The sequence below is a fragment of the Curcuma longa genome, chromosome 1 (assembly GCF_044706935.1).
Source record: "Curcuma longa cultivar G26 ecotype Majalengka, Jawa Barat chromosome 1, ITB_CL_G26_1.1, whole genome shotgun sequence".
In the NCBI taxonomy this organism is placed as follows: Eukaryota; Viridiplantae; Streptophyta; class Magnoliopsida; order Zingiberales; family Zingiberaceae; genus Curcuma; species Curcuma longa.
Genome location: NC_133861.1, coordinates 9795374 through 9818311, shown reverse-complemented (window position 1 = coordinate 9818311; position 22938 = coordinate 9795374). Strand labels below are relative to the sequence as shown.

The 22938-nt window shown below is 41.7% G+C and overlaps 3 protein-coding genes across 3 annotated transcripts; 2 read left to right on the top strand and 1 right to left on the bottom strand.

Moving 5' to 3' along the window:
* Positions 1-273: 273 nt before the first annotated feature.
* Positions 274-4443, bottom strand: LOC141836631 (palmitoyl-acyl carrier protein thioesterase, chloroplastic-like). The gene is made up of 7 exons (XM_074724142.1): positions 4233-4443; positions 3039-3601; positions 2816-2949; positions 1984-2097; positions 1692-1863; positions 1534-1602; positions 274-736 (listed from the first exon to the last, which is right to left on the bottom strand). Exons 2-7 carry the CDS (start codon positions 3543-3545, stop codon positions 488-490), a joined length of 1245 nt encoding a protein of 414 aa, XP_074580243.1. The 5' UTR covers positions 3546-3601; positions 4233-4443; the 3' UTR covers positions 274-487.
* A 1199-nt stretch (positions 4444-5642) lies between these two features.
* On the top strand, positions 5643-7971 carry LOC141823827 (glucan endo-1,3-beta-glucosidase 8-like). Its single transcript, XM_074711050.1, has 3 exons — positions 5643-5953; positions 6071-7175; positions 7747-7971. Exons 1-3 carry the CDS (start codon positions 5712-5714, stop codon positions 7969-7971), a joined length of 1572 nt encoding a protein of 523 aa, XP_074567151.1. The 5' UTR covers positions 5643-5711.
* Positions 7972-10957: 2986 nt separating this feature from the next.
* Positions 10958-12641, top strand: LOC141848075 (uncharacterized). Its single transcript, XM_074736193.1, has 3 exons — positions 10958-11237; positions 11430-12200; positions 12337-12641. The coding sequence occupies exons 2-3, from the start codon at positions 12072-12074 to the stop codon at positions 12547-12549; spliced, it is 342 nt and encodes a 113-aa protein (XP_074592294.1). The 5' UTR covers positions 10958-11237; positions 11430-12071; the 3' UTR covers positions 12550-12641.
* The last annotated feature ends 10297 nt before the right edge of the window (positions 12642-22938 follow it).

The window sequence follows — 22938 nt, the reverse complement described above, 5'->3', positions numbered from 1 at the left end:
AATTTTTTGATTTATCTTCTTACATATGATCGTAAAATTAACCGTATAAGACCACTGTAATAGTCATGAAATTAATCATACGAGACCACTGTGATGGTAAATTCCACCTTATTATTGCAGAAGAATTTGTTATTTGAATCATCATTGTTCTTTAATAGTTTTGATCTCTCAGTTATATTTTGAATGACAATCGACGAGTTACAATGAACAATGGCATCCCAGAGCAGGAGGGGTAGAGCTCATTGCTTCCCGATCACCTCTTACATTCAACTCTTCTCCATCAACACTTGTTAATTGTTTCGGCTCTTCTCATGTGGAAAACCATCTTTGTAGTGAAAGATGGATCTAAAATAGAAAGCAGGCTACACAAATTAGAAGGAAAATTAACAAACAAACAAACAAACAAAGAATACAAGCAGTGTAGCGATGTGAAAGATGGCAAAGAAGGCTCTGTCAAAGACAGGATCGATGTGAAAGAATACTCCGATCACGGAAGTGGGCCCGTGTTTGGGAGGAGACCCTTGGCGCGCTTCGGCCTCCACTCCGTTCGTGCCCGTAGAATCTCAGCTCCACTCTCCGACCGTAGAAGATGCTGACACTCCAAGCCAGTCTCTGGCGAATGGCTGCTGGAGACGGCCGCCAGCGACTGCAGCACACTGTCCTTCCCGCACTCCCTCCTGTACTCCATCGTCATGCCTGAAAGCTCATGGCTCTCCAGGATTGAGATTGGCGCGCTCTGCATGCAAAGCAAAGACGGCACTGTTGATTAATCCATGTCCTTGCAAATCATTGGCGGCGGGTGGCCCGCCACAAAGCAACAGTATTAAATGCAACTGGGGACGATACTCTTTCCGACGAAAATTTAACACAACTCAAATAATTGAAGCTTTTTTTAGTCGGATCATACCGCGGTGCAGGCCCAGAATGCCGTGAGATAGAGAGGGAGAAAAGAGAGGCATGCAGCATGTGATGCTGCAGTGGTAGTCAATGGACCCAACACCATGTGGTGACACACTAACAAACAGACAAGATTGAGATGTTTCATCAACTCGAAGAGTTGAGAAGATTCTCCAGGTTGCAAGTTGGAGATTTTGTGTGCCGACGAGATTAAGACAGTAAAATCGTATCTAAAATAGGATTACCAAATCTAAGACATGGATGATGTTTGCACTGTAAATATACACAAAGTTACCATGGAAAAAACTGATGAGAGCTAGACAGGTAGCTAATTGCTTTTCTAAACCTTCTAGTGCTCTCTTCTGTGACTGGTGCATGCATTCTAGACTCATCTTCTTAAAGAAATGCAGCTTTGTACATTTAAACTATAGGGTCCTTAGTGGTTGCTCCAACCATTTCAGCTGTGAAGTAAATTTTATGAAGTGGAAACAACTTTCAGTTAAGCATTCGAAGGTAGACGTTCAAGGTATAGGCTTCTTTATCATTTGATTTTGCAGAGAGATACACTGTTACTGAGCATTGACATAAAAAATAATTCATAATAATGTCTAATAAATAAATGTAGCATTAAATTACCTCAAGGATCCATCCAATATATTTAACGTTGTTAACATGCTGGTTGACATCCAAATCACCCCATCGAGGCTGCATTTGACCACAGGGCAAAATATTTACAGATCATATTCACGGAATCTTGAAACAATAAAGATGCACATCCAAGGTTCCGGACTTACAGTTAGCCCTGTCCGAACATAATCTGCATTATCATCTTCGAGCTTTGAAAGTTTTCTGCCATCGTCATTTATAATAGGATCACGGTCCATGAAATAGGATCCTATTTCTGCACGGACTTCCTCTGGAATTTTTGACAATCTCCTAGTCTGTTTGTTCATCATTACCCACACACTGCATGTAAAGGCCAAAATCAAGAAGACAACATGAGCCAACATTAAATTTTCAAACAAGAAGAGAATGTGCATACTTCGAAAAGATTTGCTGCACAAAAAATGCCATAACAGAACCAACCTAGTTGCTCTCAGAACAGTTTGGCCAGTTTGATAGTCCCGAACATGCCAATCTCTACGCATCCCATTTTTCCCAGAAGGAGCCACCCATGTATCCACTTGAACAACATCTTCCCTTAAAATCGATAGAAGAAGACAATTTAGAAACAATACATATTAAACTTGTTATAGGAAAGATATAATACATTAATTTTGCTGTTAAGCACTTAAGAATGTTATTTCGTAGCATAGACAAACGGCAGTATTTTATAAAAGTACAACAATATTTGCTTGAGCAAAGCAGTAATATATAATTGAAGAAAATCTATAAATATATAAATCATTGATTTAAAAAAAAAAAAGGAGAAGCATCATGATCAGAACAATTAAAAAGGATACAATCCAAAACAACAAATGACATAAATTGTTTGTTGAGATATATGACAGTAGAATCAATGAGTAGTTTCACTAAAAGAGAGAACTCCTAACAAAAACAGTACTAGAATTTCAACCTAATAGCAAAGCCAAATATAGACACACAGGCATGAACTATTGAAGCTAAGTTGCAGCAAGTAAGACGGGAGTTAATTTTAGCTTGTACTTCTGCAGTGAATTCAATGTATGAACTGACATGTGAGACAACTGCAACGGCAATTTGTTATTGTGCAAGAAAAAACAACCATCAGAAAACAAAATATGGAGAACAAAATTTCTCAGACACATAAGCTGCTTAATGTTTCTAGCATGGACTTAGGAGGCACAAAACAAGGAATATATATATATATATATATTTATTTTTTTTGTAACTAATGATAAAAGAAATACCAAGATTTTGATATAGAGAGAGAATATACCAGGAAGGATATTGTTCAACAAGGACTTGCATCTTGGTAACAACCCAAATCAAATTTCTCTTACTCATTTCAGGAGTTGAGCCAAAGCCAGCACCCATTAACCCAGCACTCTTTACATGATTAAGAGCAGTTTCCTGCATAATATGTAAACCAACTGCTAAAATTGAAACAATGAAAGTTTAAACCGAAGGTGAATCAAGCAATAATCCACCAATTAACCAACCTGTAGATGATTCATCAAGGTCTCTATAGACGCTGTTTGATCTGCCCCTATTTCATATGACCGAATGGAGAAATTCTGTCTGAAAACCATTCCATCCTGCATGATCTTCCCGAGCCCAAATGCATCGGCAAGCATGTCAGGTCGCTTGGGCTTCCAGTCAGTAAGTGTAAATTGCTTTTCCGCTGCCAAAAAGATAGTAGTTACGGCAGCAAAGAGAAAACTCCAGTCTGGTAGCTGGTTGTAGAATGTTCTCGAGGATGAGGGAGCTTCTTCCTCGATCGTGTGGGATTCAGATTTCAGGACGACCCTTGTTCCGTTGACCTTAGGAGGTGCTTGGGCATGAGCCTTAACCTGCATAGCCCCAGAAGACGAGGCAGGCTTGGCTACAATGCCTCGAACGCCTAAAGTTTCAGGAGTTTCATTAATGGCCCTTAATGCCTTGGATGACACCACAGACGAGGAAGATGAGGCTGGGAAGAAGGCAGAAGCAGCCACAGACGCAACCATGATCAAAGTTAAAAGTTGCAGCCTTTCTCCTGCTCAACCGGAACTGAAGAACAGACCTGGGAAAACACAATTTTCAGATCTATGAAGGAACTTCATCGACATTTCGTAAATCTTAAACTTTTAGAAAAAAAATGATGAAAAAAAAACTTGTCGATCAACTAAGTCAAAACGATATATTTTTTTCTCTAGAAAACGACGGGAAAAGTTGTCAATGGCTAGTAAAAAGCAGCAATCTCTAAATTATTCAATGAACAACTTGGGGAAGAAAACAACTTTAATCTTCCAATCAAATAAATAAGCAACTAATTCGAGAACTTCAGAAAAAGGTTGCACCTCAAAATTAGTAACTTTGATGGCTCAGCACAGGCAGAGTAAAAAAAAGCTAAAAGGACTTCTTGGAAAAGAAAGGCGCCGTCTACAGAATCCCTCCTTTAATCAATAAGAAGAAGAAGAAGAAAAAACGCTAGCTAAGAACGACAAATTCCTTTTCTGACTCACAAAACAAAGAAAGAGTCATCCCAAACCAAAATTTTCCCACATTTTAGTTCAAAATCAAACAAAACAGAAAACAAATCGACGCCACAAGACATACTTAGCAGATTACTTACGAGAGGACGAAAAATCTAACAGAAAACGGAATGCCGGGAAACAAAACAGCCAGACGGGAGAAATCATATTCATTCAAACCTCCGGTTGAACGCGAGGCGTGGAGAATCAACGAGACGGCCGGCCGGCTTCCTCTCCCCGAACGAGCGACCACCCGCACTCGTCGCTGATCCCTTTCCCCTTCGCCTTCTCCCTCTAGGTGGCTTCTGCTTCCTGATCGTTCCACGAAGAAGCGACGAAGCCTCCGAGAGAGAGAGAAAAAAAAATGGAGCTTTTTCCCCTTTTCCAAATTCCAAAGACAGCGGTTTTCGACGATGCGAAACGGGCCCTTCTTATTTGAATACCCATACACTGTCATGCGACCGACCCAGAGCCCCACGTCAAGTTTGTGCGACCGCCTAAGAATCACTTAATTACAAAATTAGGGGCATTAATTGGGAACATTCTAATTTAATTAAAATTAGTGAGAGCTTTTTTAAAAAAAATATGGCTAGTGATTGGCCGTCGTATGTGCTTTCCGATTTATTCTGGTGGTCGGTAGGAAATTTCCATGGGACCGGACCGACCACCCCAGAGAGAGATGTGCTAGTGAGAGTTTTTTTTAGTACTAACGCACATGAGGATGGGATTAGTTGATAGATATGTGCTAATCATCAGATTACTGTGTATAATGAATCGAGCATAATCAAATTATTAATAAATTAAAAAAATCAGCTTGACTATTTTACGCATTGTGCGGTCAACTCGCATAGAAGCGTAGCGTTAGGTACATCTATAAACAGCTTGAGGCAATTCCTAAAATAAATGCGGTGGAAATTAATTAGAGCACGATATCGTAGAGATTTGAAAATTATATTTATTGGGATAAATAATAAATATATATATTTAAAAAAATCATGCCTTAAATTACTAAAATATCAGATATATCAAAAGTATACACGGTTGCCAATTCTATGCTTTCAAATATATCATTTTAAATAAAAAAATCCCTCTTAAATAGATATTCAATGATTGAAAATTCGTAATGGAAGCAAAGATTCTAGTTATCATGACAGACTTCTGTTGAAGTCTCTTGTTGCCGTAAATGCAGGAAGGCAGTCCCCTCTTGGGCTTCATTTAATGCTCAGTTTGATTTTGCACGGAAACTTTTTTTTTTTATTTTGAATCCGCATTTTAAAATAAACTTAGCATTAAAGTAGAATTTAATTTTTGGAAAATAAATATAAGTTTTTTAAGAGTTAATTTGTCGAAATCTTTTCTTGGATCTTGAGGAGCAAAATTATAAATATAGATTATCGCAATTCTCTATCGCTCTTCTATTTTCCATCTCTCTGTCGCAGGATGTTTCCTCAAATCAGGGGACCTCCCTGTTCTGCGCCACCACCTTCTCTGAAACCTGCCCGTTCGCCATTTTTATTCTGCCCGCTTCGCATTTCCTTCCACGCCATGGACAGCCCCGCGACCGCGATGTGGACCTACCTCGCGGTGGCCGTGGCCGCGGCCGCATTGGCCTCAGCCTCGTCTCCCGTCCCTGGCCTTGGCGTCAACTGGGGCACCATCATGTCCCACCCCATGCTCCCTTCCACCGTCGTGCAAATGATCCAGGCCAACGGGATCAAGAAGGTGAAGTTGTTCGACGCCGACGACTGGACGCTCAGCGCCTTCACCGGCACCGATATCGAGGTCATGGTCGCCATCCCCAACAACCAGCTCGCCCGCATGAGCGCCGACTATAGAAACGCCAAGGAGTGGGTCAAGGAGAACGTCACCAAGTATTATCACGATGGAGGAATCAAAATCAAGTATGCGTCTCTACAATTTTTTCAACAAGATCTGCTGCTTTTTGTGTTATCTTGAATCGTTCTTGATTTGCGTATCTTTATATCATGGATCACTCTGTAATTCTTTATGAGCTGCAGGTTTGTTGCTGTTGGAAACGAGCCATTCCTGAAGAGCTACAACGGGACCTTCATGAAGACGACGTTCCCGGCGCTGAAGAACATCCAAACGGCCCTCAATGAGGCCGGCGTCGGAGACCGAATCAAGGCCACTGTCCCCCTCAACGCCGACGTCTACAACTCCCCATCCGACAACCCCGTGCCGTCGGCCGGCGACTTCCGGTCCGATATCCACGGCCTTATGGTGGACATGGTGCGCTTCATGCACTCCAACGGCTCCCCGTTCGTGGTCAATATCTACCCCTACCTCAGCCTCGACCTGAACCCGAACTTCCCCGTCGACTACGCCTTCTTCGACGGCGGCGGCCGCTCGATCAACGACAACAACCATCAGTACACCAACGTGTTCGACGCCAACTATGACACGCTGGTGTGGGCGCTGAAGAAGGCCGGCGTGGGGGACATGAAGATCGTGGTCGGGGAGGTCGGGTGGCCCACCGACGGCAACGAACACGCGACGCCCTCCAGCGCGAAGCGTTTCTACGACGGGTTCCTGAAGCGGATGGCCGAGAAGGTGGGGACGCCGATGCGTCCGGGGTCCATGGACGCGTACCTCTTCGGCCTCATCGACGAGGACATGAAGAGCATTTTGCCGGGCAACTTCGAGCGCCACTGGGGGATCTTTACCTACGACGGCCGGCCCAAGTTCCCGATTGACTTATCTGGAAACGGCAACGACAAGTACCTGGTGGGGGCGAAGGGGGTGCAGTATCTGCCGGCGCAGTGGTGCGTGCTGAAACCGGAGGTGAAGGACGACTCGCCTGTGGGGCCCAACATGGACTACGCCTGCTACAATTCCGACTGCACCTCTCTCGGCTACGGCTCCTCCTGCAACCACCTCGATGCCAGGGGAAACACCTCCTATGCCTTCAACATGTACTTCCAGATGCAGGATCAGGACGTGCGGGCGTGCGACTTCGATGGCCTTGCCGTTCTCACCACCGTCAATGCCTCGCAAGGCACCTGCCTGTTCCCTATCCAGATAGTTAGCTCGGCGCCGATACCGCTGGCGGCCCGTCTCGCTATCGGCAGGGCCGTCCTGGTGGCGATCGTCGCCTGCGCACTTGTGTTTATATGAGCGGAATAGGAGCGATGACAGATCGATGTTTCTTGATTGCTGTGGTGGTAACATGCATTTCAGAAGAAGAAAATTTTATAACTAGGTTAAAGTTAAAACCAAAAGAAAATTTTGACACTTTAATCATCAGATTACAGAAAGCTTTGGTATATCTCTCAGATTCATGATGATCGTCCTCCAATGCCGAGTTTGCTTCATGTGTATGTCTGCGTACGTATTTAATTGTCAATCAATCAAATTTTAGTCACTGACTAGGTTGTCTATATATATATGACTAGCTAAGCATTACATTCGTCTTAAAAGATGAGTCTAAATCTAATCTCGACTTTACCTCAACGATATTATATCATCGTTCTATCCACGCACAGATTGCACCATCCACAAATCCAACAGACAGAAGCACAGGACGAGAGCATGAAGTGGATCCTTGAATATGGCACTAGACTGATCTGGAACTCTGTGACATCAACATTCAGCGCATCAGCGATGCAGTCAAAGAAGAAATGAACTGCTCCGGAACAGGTTGTTCATAAATTTACCAATAAACGTTCTTTCACAGGCACTTGCAGCTGCAGTTACAGACCTGACAAACGAGGCAGTTCAGATTGGTGTGGGTAGGGCGTTCTATGTGGAGAGAACGCCTGCAGATGTCACAGATTGCCTCGTTGTAAGGAGAACAGCCACATCAGTGTGCACCAGAAAAGAGTGTGTCGACAGCACACTGTCGTATCAGTTCGGATCCTCTGTGCCAAGAAACCCTCTGCGCCCCTGTGCCATTCACTAGACGACAAAAGATCTCACGCGGATCGCACGTGACGAGCGCGTCTACTTAGTCCCGGCGCAAAAAAAAACCCCTAAAAATCTGAGTTCTCTCTCTCTCATCCTCTCTCTTGCTCCCGATCGCCTGAGTCTCCCGCCGCCGGATTTCTTCTGCACCACGCGCTCCTCTTCTCCAGCCACGCCTCAGTACTTGCAAGCCTCTCTCGCGAAAGCCTCTCCAGCCGTGCCCTCGTCTCTCTCGCAAATCCTAAGGCCCGCCGATCGTACAGCTGCTGATCGTACAGCATCCCGTCGAGCTCCGCCACGATCCCCTTGCTCACCGCTGGCGCGCTGTCGCCGGAGCCGGAAGCACCGCGCCCTCACGCCTCCGTCCTTGGCCTGCGCAGCTGGACGACCGCAGTAGCCGCCCGGACCTTCAAGGCAGGCAGCGGGACCGGGACGCGGACTATGGAAGTAACATCGTAGGAGCCCTTTCACCGCCGTAGGGTGCCCGCGTCCGGCGTTCGCTTCATCCGGACTCCAAGGCCGGGATCGAACTGGTCGACCTCACCCTCCGGCTGCGGAACAGGCCGCATCCAAACATCCTGGGAGAGTCGTCGTCGGCGTCCATAGCTTCCGTCCGGGGGTCACGGCAGCAGAGGCGGATGCCAGCGACGGCGCATGAGAAGCGAGAGCAAGAAGAAGGCAGCGGCTCATCCATAAAGTGCGTGCGTTCGCCATGACCACGACCATCATCTTGCATGATCGCAATGCGAAAAGCACGAACAGAAGAATTCAAAGAAGCTCAAAATCACAATTAATGAAAACAACAAAAGGTGAAATTTATAAACGAGATAAATTGCAAAGATTAGAAAGATCAGCTCATCTTCTGCAAGGATTGCGAAGAGGGAAAAATCTTTCTGTATTATTAAAGCAAACAGTAAGTTCTTTCAATAGAGATTGAAAAAATAGTTGAGAATAATCTTCACATTAGTAATCTTTTCAATAGACATGAATGCGTTACAACACTTGAATGTTGATTCAAAAGTACAAAATCTAAAACTTTTAACGAATTCACATTTAACTTAAACAAGTTCTAGCATTGATAAAAGAACAAAGAGAGCATATTGGACGATCCTTGAGGAATACATATTTGGAGTTGATGGTACATTTCCAAACAAGAAATGCAGTGATGATCCTCGAGGAATACATGTTTGGAGTTGATATCCAATCACAGAGATTCTACTGGGTAAAACAAAACAAAACTGCGTTCCTGATACAACTCCCACAGATTCTACAATCTCAACTGGTTGATCGACTAAAAGAAATCAAATTCTATATACTCGTTATAACCTTTCTGGTTCACAGTTGCTGTGGCTTTTTCACTTGCTGATGATACAGCAGGCTTTGCGAATCGTTCCATGTCAAAGGATTTTGGAATCTCCGGGGGGCTTGCACATCGTATAAGTGCCCAGTTGACTCCCTCGAAGACCAGTTGACTCCATCGAAGAAAGGGTGTTGCTTTATCTCTGAAGCCCCGCGTTTGTAGCCGAGTCGGTGCTGAGGTTCCTTCGCGAGAAATCCCCTTATCTGATCTCTGGCAGCAAAGCTCACCATCGGGGACTGCCGCTGGCAGGGTTTGGATCGCGCTTCTTCCGGTGAGAAATCGACTCGCGGTGGTGGATGAGGAGAAGAAGAAGTGGTCGAATGGGAAAGTGAGGAATCAAATCGAGAGGAGCTTGTCGAGGGAGAGGGAGTCGGTGGCCTGTTGCGAGAGAGGGAGGCGGCTGCGGACTTCACGTCGCGAGAGAGGGCGGGCGTTAGGATTTGCGAGAGAGACGAGGGCAAGGCTGGAGAGGCTTTCGCGAGAGAGGCTTGCAAGTACTGAGGCCGTGGCTGGAGAAGAGGGCGCGTGGTGGAGAAGAAATCCGGCGGCGGGAGACTCAGGCGATCAGGAGCAAGAGAGAGGACGCGAGAGAGAACTCAGATTTTTAGATTTTTTTTTTTTGCGTCAGGACTAAGCAGACGCGCTCGTCACGTGCGATCTGCGTGAGATCTTTTGTCGTCTAGTGAGTGACACAGGGAGAGACTTTAGTGGCGCAGAGGATCCGAACTCCATGAAACGACGCCCAACAGATCAGTTTCCCAGGGATAATTTACACAAGGAATAGAACTTGCCTATAATAAGATCGGAGATGTTCTGCTGGGCGTCATTCGGTGGGCGTCGCGTGGGCGACAACTGACGTGGACGTCACGTGGCATCCTGCGCGCGTGGTGGCGAAGAAAAACAAACCGAGCCTCGCTAAAACCTAACCTTCCTCCGCGATTCCTCTCCTGCGACGATCCTGCTCCTCGATTCCTCTCCTCCGCCTCTCTTCGCCGCCTCCTTCCCTCCTCCGCCTCTCCTCGCCGCCGCATTCCTCTCCTCCGCCTCTCTTCGCCTCCGCAAACCGAGCCTCCTTCTTCCTCCGCCTCTCTTCGCCGCCGCAAACCGAGCCTCCTTCTTCCTCATTCTTCGCCGCAGCTCCGCATCCTCTCCACCGCGATTCGCCGCCGCAAACCGAGCCTCCTTCTTCTCCCCTGCTCCGGAAGCATCTTCTCCACCGCGATTCTTCCTCGCGCGCCTCTCTTCCCCCTACTCCCGTCGACCGCACCCCTCGCTCCGTCTCTACCGCACCCTCGCATCTTCTCCCCTCGCCTTTGGTCTCTTCTCCTTGCTCGCCGCCGCGCCACTGCTCCCTTCTCGCGGACAAGTGCGCTCTACTCGACTGCTCGACGTTTACCAACCTCTCGCCGCAGCTACTCCCTCTGTACTAGGGTATGGTTAGGGTTTAAACTGCTTAATTTGGAATTATTTCATAGCATTTAGTTTATACGGGTATGATTTAGGGTTTAAACTGCATTTAGGTAGGAAACAAGATTGGAAGCATTTAGTTTAAACTGCATTAATTCATAGGTTTTAAACTGCATCCAGTTAGTGCCATCACTGCATCCATCGTTTGTTTGTTTGTTTATTTATAGCGGTTTTCTGCATCTTTAATTAGCATTGCAGAATCCTTTGCATTTCTTGTTTGTACAAAGTGGCTTAATCCACTACTGCATAGATCATCCCTCATAAGTGAAGCAAGTTCATCCTCAACGATAGCTGGATATCATAGTTTGATCAGTGACCTTCCCTCTTCTATGGAAAGACATAATGAAGATAGAGTATGTGGCTTGCAAGATATAGGAAGCCATGCGATGAAAGTTCCTGTTGTAGTGTTTCAAATTCTCTTGTGCATGCGTTTAGAGGTATGTTTAGAGAAATCTAAATTCCTCGTGTATTAATTTACGTATGTTTCATGTTGAAAATCTCCCTTTTGTATGGCTACAAACGTAGTCTTTGATCATCGCACTAGACCATTGCTTGATGCCATCTCTAATTTTGTTAGAAGAAATATTTCTGCCTGAGAATCTGAATATATAATTTACCTATTCTTTCAGGGGACACCACCTGCCGCTAAAGATATTCCTATTGTAGGACTTTTCTCGCTCGTATTTATAGTGCAAGGCCTTGGAATCTTATTTGCCACATGGAGATTGTTGGAGAAGCTCTTCATTTTGCTAAGGAAGGGATCTAATTTAGTCTATCATTTGATTTCTAAAGCTTCTTCTTAGGCTGTGTTTTGTTTAATTATTCAAGTAAAATAGAACTAAATTGTCAGTTGAACATCATGGAACCACAAATTGATGTATCATGGTGTCCCATACAGTGAGTTCCTTCTACATGTTCTCTATTTGATGAATTCGATATGAACACTAGCCCAGAAATTATGATTTGGTATATGCGAATAAACAACTTTGATTTTGTTTGCTGATCGCTGATTAGTTCTAATTGCTAATTGGTGTTTTGATCTCTCTTACTATATAGGTTTTCTTATTATGTTGCTATCCAAAACTAATCCCTTCCTCGTGATCGACATGTATTATCCAGTCCTGAACAAGGCACTGAGTGCTGAAGTCCAGCGTCTAAAACTTGCCACCGGAGAGATCAGCGAAACTCTGCCCTCGAAAAACATGAACCGGCAAATGCAATTGAGTCCTCAAATGTTTCATTTGCAGTCACAGCAACAATGTTAAATTAACATGGTTTTTGTTGGAGCTGATGGGGTGGTTGAAAGTGGAGGCATAATTAACATGATGGGGACATATCAAACTGCACTTGTGGCTCACAGCATGAACAAGCCTGTTTATGTGGCTGCCGAAAGTTACAAGGTAATCTTATATGGATCACCTCTTTCTTTGATCTCATTCCATTAGATATCAAACTGGAGGTTGGCCCCAAACTAAGGATTTTGGCATCATTTGCTGTTACAATTTTGCTATTTCTTAGATATGAATCGTTTTGCAGTTTGCGCGTTTGTATCCATTGGACCAAAAAGACCTTGAACCTGCACTTCGACCGATAGACTTTGGTGTTCCTATTCCGCCTGATGTTAAAGTTGAAACATCAGCAAGAGATTACACACCACCTCAGTTCCTCACGCTGCTGTTCACTGACCTTGGTGTTCTTACTCCATCCGTGGTTAGTGATGAGCTGATTCGACTCTACCTCCAAACTTAGCATTTGATCAAGTTATCACAGGTGTTTTTACTTCAAGCATATTGAAGCTATAGAAACCAATGTAAACACTGTGAAGTTTGAAACAACAAAATTTATAGTCTTCGTGTTTTGTTGAATCGATGTGCCAAGAGTTCTCAATCCTTTAGTTTTGCATGCTGATTGTTCTTCAAGATTATTGCTCTTAAAAATATGTTGTTCCATATGTTGAATTGATTACTCCTCTCGTTCCCTGTGACCGATTACAAGTTTATGCATTGGACTTTTATTCTTTCATTTGTTTATTCTTTCACTCGTGTAATCTTTAGCTACAAGTTTCATAATTGAATTCACCTTAGAACACAGTCCACGATAAACAACTACTAAATTTTACTCATGAGAAATAAATGTCAGTATCAATATTAACTATGCATGAATATGCAACTTGGCTTTGAGAACTCTCACATTTCCTGGTCAGAACTGGCCAAACAATGTTTTACATATGCATGAATATACAACTTGGCTTTGAGAAGGTCAGAACTGGCCAAACAATGCTTTACAGTTGTTATGGCAAAGCCAATGGCTTTTGCCGCAATTCACGTAGTTGGTTAGCTGTCAAAGTATTCACTCTCCACCATTGACAAAATAAAAGTCATATTGTATCTGGATAATTAAACCAATTTTCAGATAAGATCACTAACTCAAGTTCAGGATCAATCCATGTCTAAAGAGCTTAGTTGGCTGTAGATTTCAAGGAAAAGGAAGCTTTTGATCTTATTGCAGAATAAGATGGAATGTCAAGGTTACACAACACCACACTAAACATCAAGCACACCAAATGTTTGAATGGATAAGCAACTCTCATATAAATAAGCCTCGTCCTTTGAAATCTCATTCGCAAAAGAAACAGGTCATTGCACCAATCAAGCTTCCTGCTGAATCCCCATCTACTTGGAGCCATTCACAGAAGCTTCTCCTTCTACTGCTAGAGGAACAGAATCAGCCTGAAAATGGCAGCAGAGAGTGCAAATATTAGTAAAAATTACAAAAATGGAAGTGGTAGAACAAGTGTAATTGTGATTTGGCTTTAGCAATAGGTTATTAGTAGAAAAGCACCTAAAAGTGTTGCAGGTTAACTTATATTTTGATACAATTTTTGTGTCAGGCATTCAACAGACTCAAAACAAGCAAGGTTAACAATTTGACTAATCGCCTAAACTGACATACGAGAAATAGCTTGAAACTACTGTATTGATATTTGCATCAGGAAAGATTTATGCAACTGATTTTTCTTACTTCAAAATATTGTCTCAGGTTCCTCGATAAATTGCCCAAAGGTCCACTGTATATAAGCTGTCCTCCTCTTTTCATTAGAAGAAATTGAAAATCACAAAATCAACAAGTTCATCAATTTTTATAGAAGTGAAACAGTGGTACTGCCTGCACAAATCACACTCTGGAGTTGGTTGGGCAGCTTAAAGGTGTAATCTTTGTTTACCATTATTTGAATGTAGGCCTTTCATTTGATCCCAACGTGAAACTTGTCTAATATTATTAGTCAAATTTAATAAGTAAAATGAAAGAAACACACCCTTATTCTCAGTCGATCTGCCACCTCTGATTGTTCATCATATTCATCAATGATGAACAAAAATGAATAGAATTTTTGTTCAAAATAACTCCCACCACCCTAAGGCATCAACATCTCCTGCAAAAGTTCAAAATAAAAGTTGATCATGTAAGAAAATTCATACTGCTAGTTTACTATAAAATGGAGCTTTATCTTTTAGTTAGTCATGTCCGGCCAAGGAATGGAAATGCGATCCACCAAGAGGATCATTATCTTTGATATTTTATTATAATAATGAGAACAAAAATGAATAGAATTTTGTAATCAAATATAACAGAAACATTTTGATCGTTGTGCTTCTGTTACTGAAAAACCAAGACGAGACTGTGATTTACCACATAGCTTAAGAAGCATGAACGAAGTAGATGCTTCCAAAAACACCATTGAGATCGCTACCCAAAAGTGCTGAAGCACAAATTTACAAGAAGTGCTAGAAAATCTCACACGGGCAAAACGACAAACATCATACAGGCACTCACATTGTACTTCAAGAAGACCACATCCGGCTCCACCTGGCTATAGCCAGCACACTTGCACAGCTTGGCAAAGCCCTGCTCGATGTACTTACAACTACCACAGGAGGTGCGGTAGAAGTCCACCACCACGAGCGCCCCCGCCGCCTTGGCCCTCTCCGTGATCCTCGCGAACTCCTCCTCCTTCTTGAACTCCCTCACGCAGTCCACCGGGCAAACATCCTCCTCCTCCTCCCCATCTCCGCCACCACTGCCGATTTGGGAATCTGCGACGGCGAGCAGAGGGCGCGGTGGCGAGCAGTGCACGCGGCAGCCAGCGAGAGGGCGCGATGGCGAGCAGAGCAAGCGGCGGGCAGGGGTGAAGCGGCGGGCAGAGGGCGCGGTGGCGAGCAAGGGAGAAGAGAGCAGGGGGAGAAGAGAGGCGGCGGGCAAGGGGAAGAAGGAGCGCGGCGAGCAGAAAAGAGAGGAGCTCGGGTTAGGGTTTGGAGGAATTGCGGGTTGCTTTTGCTTCCACGTGCGCGCGCTCTCAGCCACGTGGTTTCCACGTCGACGGCGCCCACGCGACGCCCAACATAAGGCGCCCAGCAGATCAATCCTCTATCTATATATATATATATATATATAGTACATGATTAATTTAAAATGCAAAAAATTCTAAATTCTCAGGCTATATATAGGCTATGTAAAAGAGTTGCATTTTTTTTATTGGAATAAACCAATCATTCTCCCCCTTTGGCATGCATCAAAAAGGTTCTCCAATCATTCTCCCCCTTTGAGATTCAAAATAAAATAAAATATGGCTACCTACCAAACATTTCATCAAGGCGAATAACTCCCCCTTATTCTAATTGTCTTCTCCTTAATCCAAGGACGTCTCTCTCACCCTTTAGAAAACGTATCTATTCAAACCATGATCAATTGAGTACCTTTAAGAACTGATGGGAAAGTCTTGAAAAACCGTTCCGGTAGATTCTTGCAGAACAAAAATTTTCCCGGAAACGATCTCAAGTTGTCCGACGCATTTAGATCATTGGGCTCTTGTGTTTGGTTTACAGGATCCAATATAAAGGAATAATTTAACTTATGCGGAAACATTAAATTATACCTTTCTCCGGACGGTTGTGAAGGATGAAGTTTGTACCCGAAGACCTCTTGATCTTCTGATGTATCCCTCTCCTCTTCTCGAACGTTGTGTGGGCAACGATCCTTCGAGAATTTCTCCACCAGAATTCTCCGCTCCGATGGCTAGCTTCCTTCTCTTTGTCTGGAGAAAAGAGAAGAAGAAGGGGGTTGGCTGCCGAGAGAGTCTCGGCCACCAAGAGTATTATCTCGTGTCTTCTCAACCCTTGCCAAGCCCCTTCTTTTATAGCCTAGCCATCTCCCAAATATAGTATGATTTCTATCATAAATATGGTATGATTTAAATCATAAACTTGGTATAATTATAATCAAATCAAATCTTCTTATCCAGATTTGATTAGAAAAATCATAACCAATTTTGTCTGCGGAAGAGATAAAATTATGATTCTAATCAAATCAAATCTCATCCAGATTTGATTCTAATCAAATCAAATCTAATTCAGATTTGATTCTTATCAAATCAAATCTCATCTAGATTTGATTAGAAAAATCATAATTAATTTTCTCTGCGGAAGAAAAATTAATAATTTCGTAACGGAAATTTTAATCGAAATTTCTTAACAAAATTTTTCTCCGGAAAAATAATTTCAGAAATTCTTAAAATTTTCTATCCGAAATTTCATATAATTTTCTTAAGTGGATACGAGGTTTTATCCAGAGGCTACAGCAGGGACCTAGAGGAGAAATTGGTTTTGGCCTCCTGATGGACTTGGGCTTCCTGTGTTCTCCCTGAACACCCAACTTCAAGCCCATCAATAATAACTCATTCCACTAGAGAGTTATTATTGCACTATCGTACCAATCCCATATTATAGTATGGGCTCCTTCTTACTATAAGTACATTAATCTCCCTGTGTTTAAGATATCGTATGTCCGTCAATTAAATGAGTTACTGACAACTCGAATTTAATCGACATCTATTCCAAGAGTAGTACCACTCAACCTTATTATCATGCGGACAAGGTCCATCTGCAGGGTTTACATGATAATCCTTATGAGCTCCTCAAGGGGACATCATCAGCCTAGATTATAGGACACAGTTTCCTTTTATAATCAACAACACACCATGTACATAATACTACTTCCCAACTCATCGGGCCTATTGATCTATCGATCTAAATCTCACCCTTTGATGAATTAAAGAAGTACATACTAAGCACATGTGTTTGTTATTATATCGGGATTAAGAGCATGTACAACTATAGTAACAGAGGTTTAGTTCGATTATATAGTCAGTATAAATCGAACAATCCTCAGATGGTCCAGCTCAATACACACTTAGTGTATTAGTGTAATTCTATAGTCAAGACAGACTAAGACCAAATTACACTACAACCACTCCAATGGTTTGTCCAGTCCATCTTGGTTGTGAGCACTGTTTATAATCTATAAGGAACTGATAACATGGTCTTCTGTGTGTGACTCCGCACACCATGTTTATCTACAATATAGATTAAATGGACACTTGCATAAAAAACTAAATACAAATATTGACCAAATGTGATTCTTATTTCAGAATATTTATTTACATAGTTAGGATTCTAGTATACATCCCAACAAGAACACCTCCCCTTGAAGCATACTTCTTCAAAACATAGGGTCTCCTCTTAGTGATTGCACCAATAGTTATTTTTTCTTTTTTACTAACAATAGGATATCATTAAAACTTTCAAAACCATCGACAGTGACTTCTATGAAACAATAGAAAACATCAAGGTTTTCAAAAAAATAAATTTAAAAATGACATATTTTGCAGCCATATGTACCCTAACATCTCACTTGTTCTATGTGTATAAGTGCACAGTAAAAGATATCATCTTACGGTTCTTGTAAGATGTCTCAATGTTCTCTTAACCTAGGATGTCAATTGATGTCGTCATCCTTAGTTGCATAAGATGAATTTATACATATAACTTGTGGCTAACATGGTAAAACCCATATACAAGTTATATCATGCATATTATGTACCAAATTTCCAATGATAACTAGTGCATGGCATGAGCTAAATAAGAAAGTAACATAGTGCATGATGCATATACAACGAATCATGTGTCAAATTCATTTCATGCAATTAAATAACATGCATTTCATGGCATGATCAACATAGAATGTGTACACATGGCAAGAGTAAAAAAGATATCAGACAAGTCATAATGACACTCATCATAAATGGGATGGCATGACATATCAAAGGCACACATGTCATTATCAAATCAAGGCAAGAGTATAGTGCATGATAATCCTATCTATACTTTAGTTTCTAATAATATTTCAAATGTACAATTTGACACATTGCATTTGACTCCCTAGAATGTTCCAAAACCCTAATCTTGACACAAACATAAACTTATTTAGTGTGAAGGAATCATATTCTTAAAAATCTAATACCTACTGAAACTTTTTGGATTCAATAGGTACTCACTAGAAATACACTTTCTAGATACCTTCATAATTACCCATCTAAGTTTCTTATAATATAAACTTTAGGAATGACCTTCCGTGTTCCCTTGATACCACTCCTAGACCTAAAGGGTTGTCTTATCTTAGTTCTATTAAAAGAGACCTTGTTATAAGTTGGACTCTTCTTGTATGATTTTTGCCTTCTCAGACCTAGATATTGTTTCTTAGAATAATTTATGATTTTCTTAAGTGTAATTCTAAATCTTTTTTTTCAAATCCTTAAATCTAGAATTTTCATTAACGTCATGCAATTTTTACCAAATTGACTATTCCTATTAAAATATGAAAATTTACTTTTTCTAATTTACTAGCATGCTCCTCATCATAATGATAAATTATATTTTTATAAATTGTAGGAAATTAAACAATGCTTTACCTTAAGAGAAAATCTGAGTTTCCTCTCATGTCTTTCTCGAGTCTCCTTTTTCTTAGACAATGATTTCAGTAGTGTCTCTTTTCCCGTCACAAGAAGCACACTATGTGCTCTTTTCCCTTTCATACTACAGATGTGGGTTCCCTAGGCGCCTACTTCACTTTCCTCAAAGTAGGACACCTACTCTTGTAGTATCATTTTTTCTTACACTCAAAGCATACAATATAATTTTTATTATTATTAAATAAACTTCTTATACATGTGGAATCGTTAGTCGTCGAAGGGGTAGGGCTCTCTCTCTCTCAATCGTTAGAGATATGGATGTTTCCTCTACTATGACCTTGGAGGTTGAGGCTTTTAGTTGTATTGGTGTCAATGGGCTCCCTCCTCATTTTTGAATGACGAGGTCGATAGTTCCATGTCTCACACCTTAATTGTTGAGCACCTCTCAAACTCCAAGTTGTCCTGGTCTTAGATTGATGGGCCCTTCTCCTTGAGCTTCTCCTCCTTGTCCTTAGGAGCTTCAAAGCTTTTCCTCAAAGTGAACCAATCCTTAATATTTATCTGCAAGGAAATCTTTAATGGTTGATGTTAGATATATATGAAAAATTTTGCTAGTGGGGGAAAATGAAACTCGTCTTGTGAAGATGAAATGAACGAAACTGATTTGGGTCAAATCAGAAATTATGTGGTTAGTAAACCAAATAAGTCAGTTTTGAACCAAATTGAACCAACTTAGTTTGGTTCATGATGGAAGAGGTTTTGATAAAATAAAAAAGGATGAGAAGATTCGTCTTGCAAAGACGAATTTAACAAAACTAGTTTAGATCAAATCGGAGGTCGTTTGGTTAATGAACTAAGCGAATCAAGATTGAACCCAATTTGCCACAGTAAACCCTAGGTTTCGGTTTGGCTTGGTTCGGTTCGCGTGCGGTCCAGTTCAGCCAAATCCCAAAATCACAATTTTAAATCCACTGGAGTTTCTCAAATCGTGTAATCGCAATTCCTTCGTCGCCCGCCTACTTTTCCGCCCGACCTGCGACGCCGATGCTCGCAACCACCAGCGAAGAAATCACAACCCTCACGCAATTTAAAGGAGGGCAGTTCGCTGCCGCCTTCCTCGTCCTGTCGCGATCCTCCACCATCGCCTTCCTCATCCTGTCGCAATCCTCCGTCGCCGCCGTCCTCTACCGTTGCTGCTAACGTGGAGAAGACTAGAGCCAGTCGTCGGCGTTGTCTTCTGATTGCAGCCGCCGCACGTAGTGATCTTCGTTGCTGCTAAAAAATGCACAAAGCAGGTGTCACCACCGTTGATCGTGAGTCTATCGCCACCACTATCAGGGAACTTTGATTGCAAAGTTTGTCGCCACCGCCATCAGGGAGCTTGTTGCTAGGGCAGGGGATCAGATCAGAGATGAGGTAAGGCTTCTTTGAAATCTGATTAGGTTTGTTACGTGATAAATTTTGTGGGATTTGAGATTTGTAGGCTCTGATCAGTTTGAGTTGCTGTGAGATTTGGTGATGGATCTGTGCTGATAGATTAGCTGGATTCTAGGGCATTGATTCTGTTAGGTTAGGTTGTTTGCTATTGGGTTTTGGATCAATGCTGTGGGATTGTTCGGTTATTGATGGATTAGTTTAGGATATGGCTTATTAAAGAGATGGATCTGTGAGGTGCTGTTCTATGGGAGTTTCTTGAAATTGGTTTAGCTTACTGATCTCATTTCGAGATGGAGGCAAATATGATTTCGAGATTCCAGTCTGATTCTTGTCTGATTTTGGGATGGAGGCAAATTGTTAATTTATTTCCAGTAGGTTAGTTATGATTTGTTGAGGGGTTTATTTTGTTAGAATTTTGTTTTGGGTTAACATGAGTTTAATTGGAGTTGGGTTAGGTTAACTTTAGATCTGGCTAAAGCTAGGTGTGGATTGAGTTGGGTTGGTTTAGATCTGGTTGAAGTTGGTAAATGAAATTAACTCATGTTTGCTTAGCATGAGTTTAATTGGATTATGAATTTAATTGGACTTGGTTAGGTTAATCTGGCCGAGTTATGTTAAATGGATTAGGTTAGGTTAATTTAATGGTTGAGTTGTGCTAATTAGGTTAGTTGGATTCAGATGTAACAATTGTTATGGATCTAATTAGATGTGGTTAGGTTAGTTTAACCTTGGTTGAAGCTAAGTGTGGAATGGGTTGATTAAATTTGGTTAGATTAACTTTAGATTCGGTTGGGGTTTATTTTTTTGTAAAAATTTAATATAATATTGTATTTAGAGGGTGTTACATTTTTATAAATTACAAAATCTTGATTTGTAGATCTTGTTATACGGAGAAGTTTTGATTTTGACGTGCGTCATACCAGATAGGTACTCCTGTATTTGGTCAATACAAGTCCTTTCGTAGTGCATGATTTAGTATAAATCTGTTATTAATTATCCTGTTACTATTCTTATTACATTAGTTGTTTGATTCGTTGCTTAATACTTACTGTTGACCTTGATATGATCTCATTGTCATCAATACAGTCTCATTAATTGTTATTTATCTGTGCTGACTTATTATGATTGATGTTGTGTATATCTTGATAGATGTAGTAGTTATTTGTTGAACTGTGCATTATAACATTATAACATGTTGTTGTTGTTGGCTCTCACTACTTGTGTAGGTGAAAGCATTATATCACTGTCTGTGTGGGCGCTACCAGAACTAGCTAGATAGCTCTCTTGGAATACTGCCCCTCCCCCTCGCGTGTAGCTGGTTTGTTGTTGGAGCGGGTGATTCCTGTCATGCACCCCAGTTTACTGCACAGTGTGGGTGTCTAAGGGATGTTGAGTGTAGACAGTAATATTTCTCCGCTCTCCACTCACGTATAGTGGTCTGTTGTTGGAGGGTGTGTAGTAGTCCTATTTGGCGCCCCAGTTCACTACACTGGGTGGGTGACTGGGAGTGGCGAGTGCAGACAGTGACCATGCATAACATATGTACATGCATTTATTGGTAGTTGTTTACTACATTTATGGTTGTTGCACTTGTTGTTATATGATTATGGTTGTTGCACTTGTTGTTATATGATTATGGTTGTTGCACTTGTTGTTATATGATTGTTGCATTTGTGTGACATGACATATATTATTCTCGTATTGTATGATACTTATTAGTTGTACGTAGTATGTCGACCTTGTTCCTTAAGTATCATATTGAGACTGTATACCTTTGATATTCATGTTGATATATATATTGTGCACTTCCATTCTAGTATCCACTAAGTATTTTATACTTACCACTCAGACCCTAGAATTTCCTTTCTTCCTCCTCAAGTAGCAGATAAGGATGTTGACTTGAAGCTTGGAGTTCTGTCAGACTGTCCCATCTCACGGCAGGAGAAGTATCAGTTTGGGTTATTTCATATGGTTGTTGGATTGTGCTTTCGATGTATGGATTTTTGGAGTTTGTCGTTTGATTTTGTTGCGAGCACTATTGATGTACTTTGGGATTTTCGTTATTATGTAGTTGATGTGTTTTGGTAATCATACCTTGGTACATATATGTGGATTGGTTTGTTGTTGTGGTTGGTATTGTTACATGGATGTGTTGGATATGTAGTTTGTGGCCGTGTGAGCTTTTATTCGTATAGTTTAGTAGTTAAAACATATGTTGTGTTGTTGTGTCACGTCCCAGGAAGGCCGTCCGAAAAATTTCGACAGCATCTCCCCAGTAACTATGACAATTCCCCTAATACATATATGCATACACAGCCACAGGCGACTGAAATAAGGACAACTCGTCCAATAGACATCACAGATACACCACATAAATGCAATATAAGGCTTATACGGTCGTAACAACTAACATGACATACATAATGTCCACAATAAGCAAAATTGATGTAACGGAAAACATCGTAAATCCGAATCAAACGAATAACCACAAATACTAACTAACACAACTACAGTCATAACAAATCCAAACCATAACTACATGTCCACGAAAAATAAAATATAACCGGAGACAACAACAGACCAAATGCAAACTAACAAGAAAACCTTCTGATGTGAGATAGCAGTAGCCGACCGAATCTCCAAGCCCAAGTACCTATTTTCTACTTGGGGAGAAAATATAACAACCCAGGGTCTGGGTGGTGAGCATTAGATGCTCTGTGGGTACAGGAATAGTGCATGTAAAGATATCAGAAGGAATAACAAGGATCTAGTAACCAGGATGAACATGTATAGAATAATAACATATACATGGTAGCAAGTATCAACGAGATATCAGGTATCAAGTAATCCACATGGTATATCAACTGAGAAGATACGAAAAGATCAAACTGTGCAAC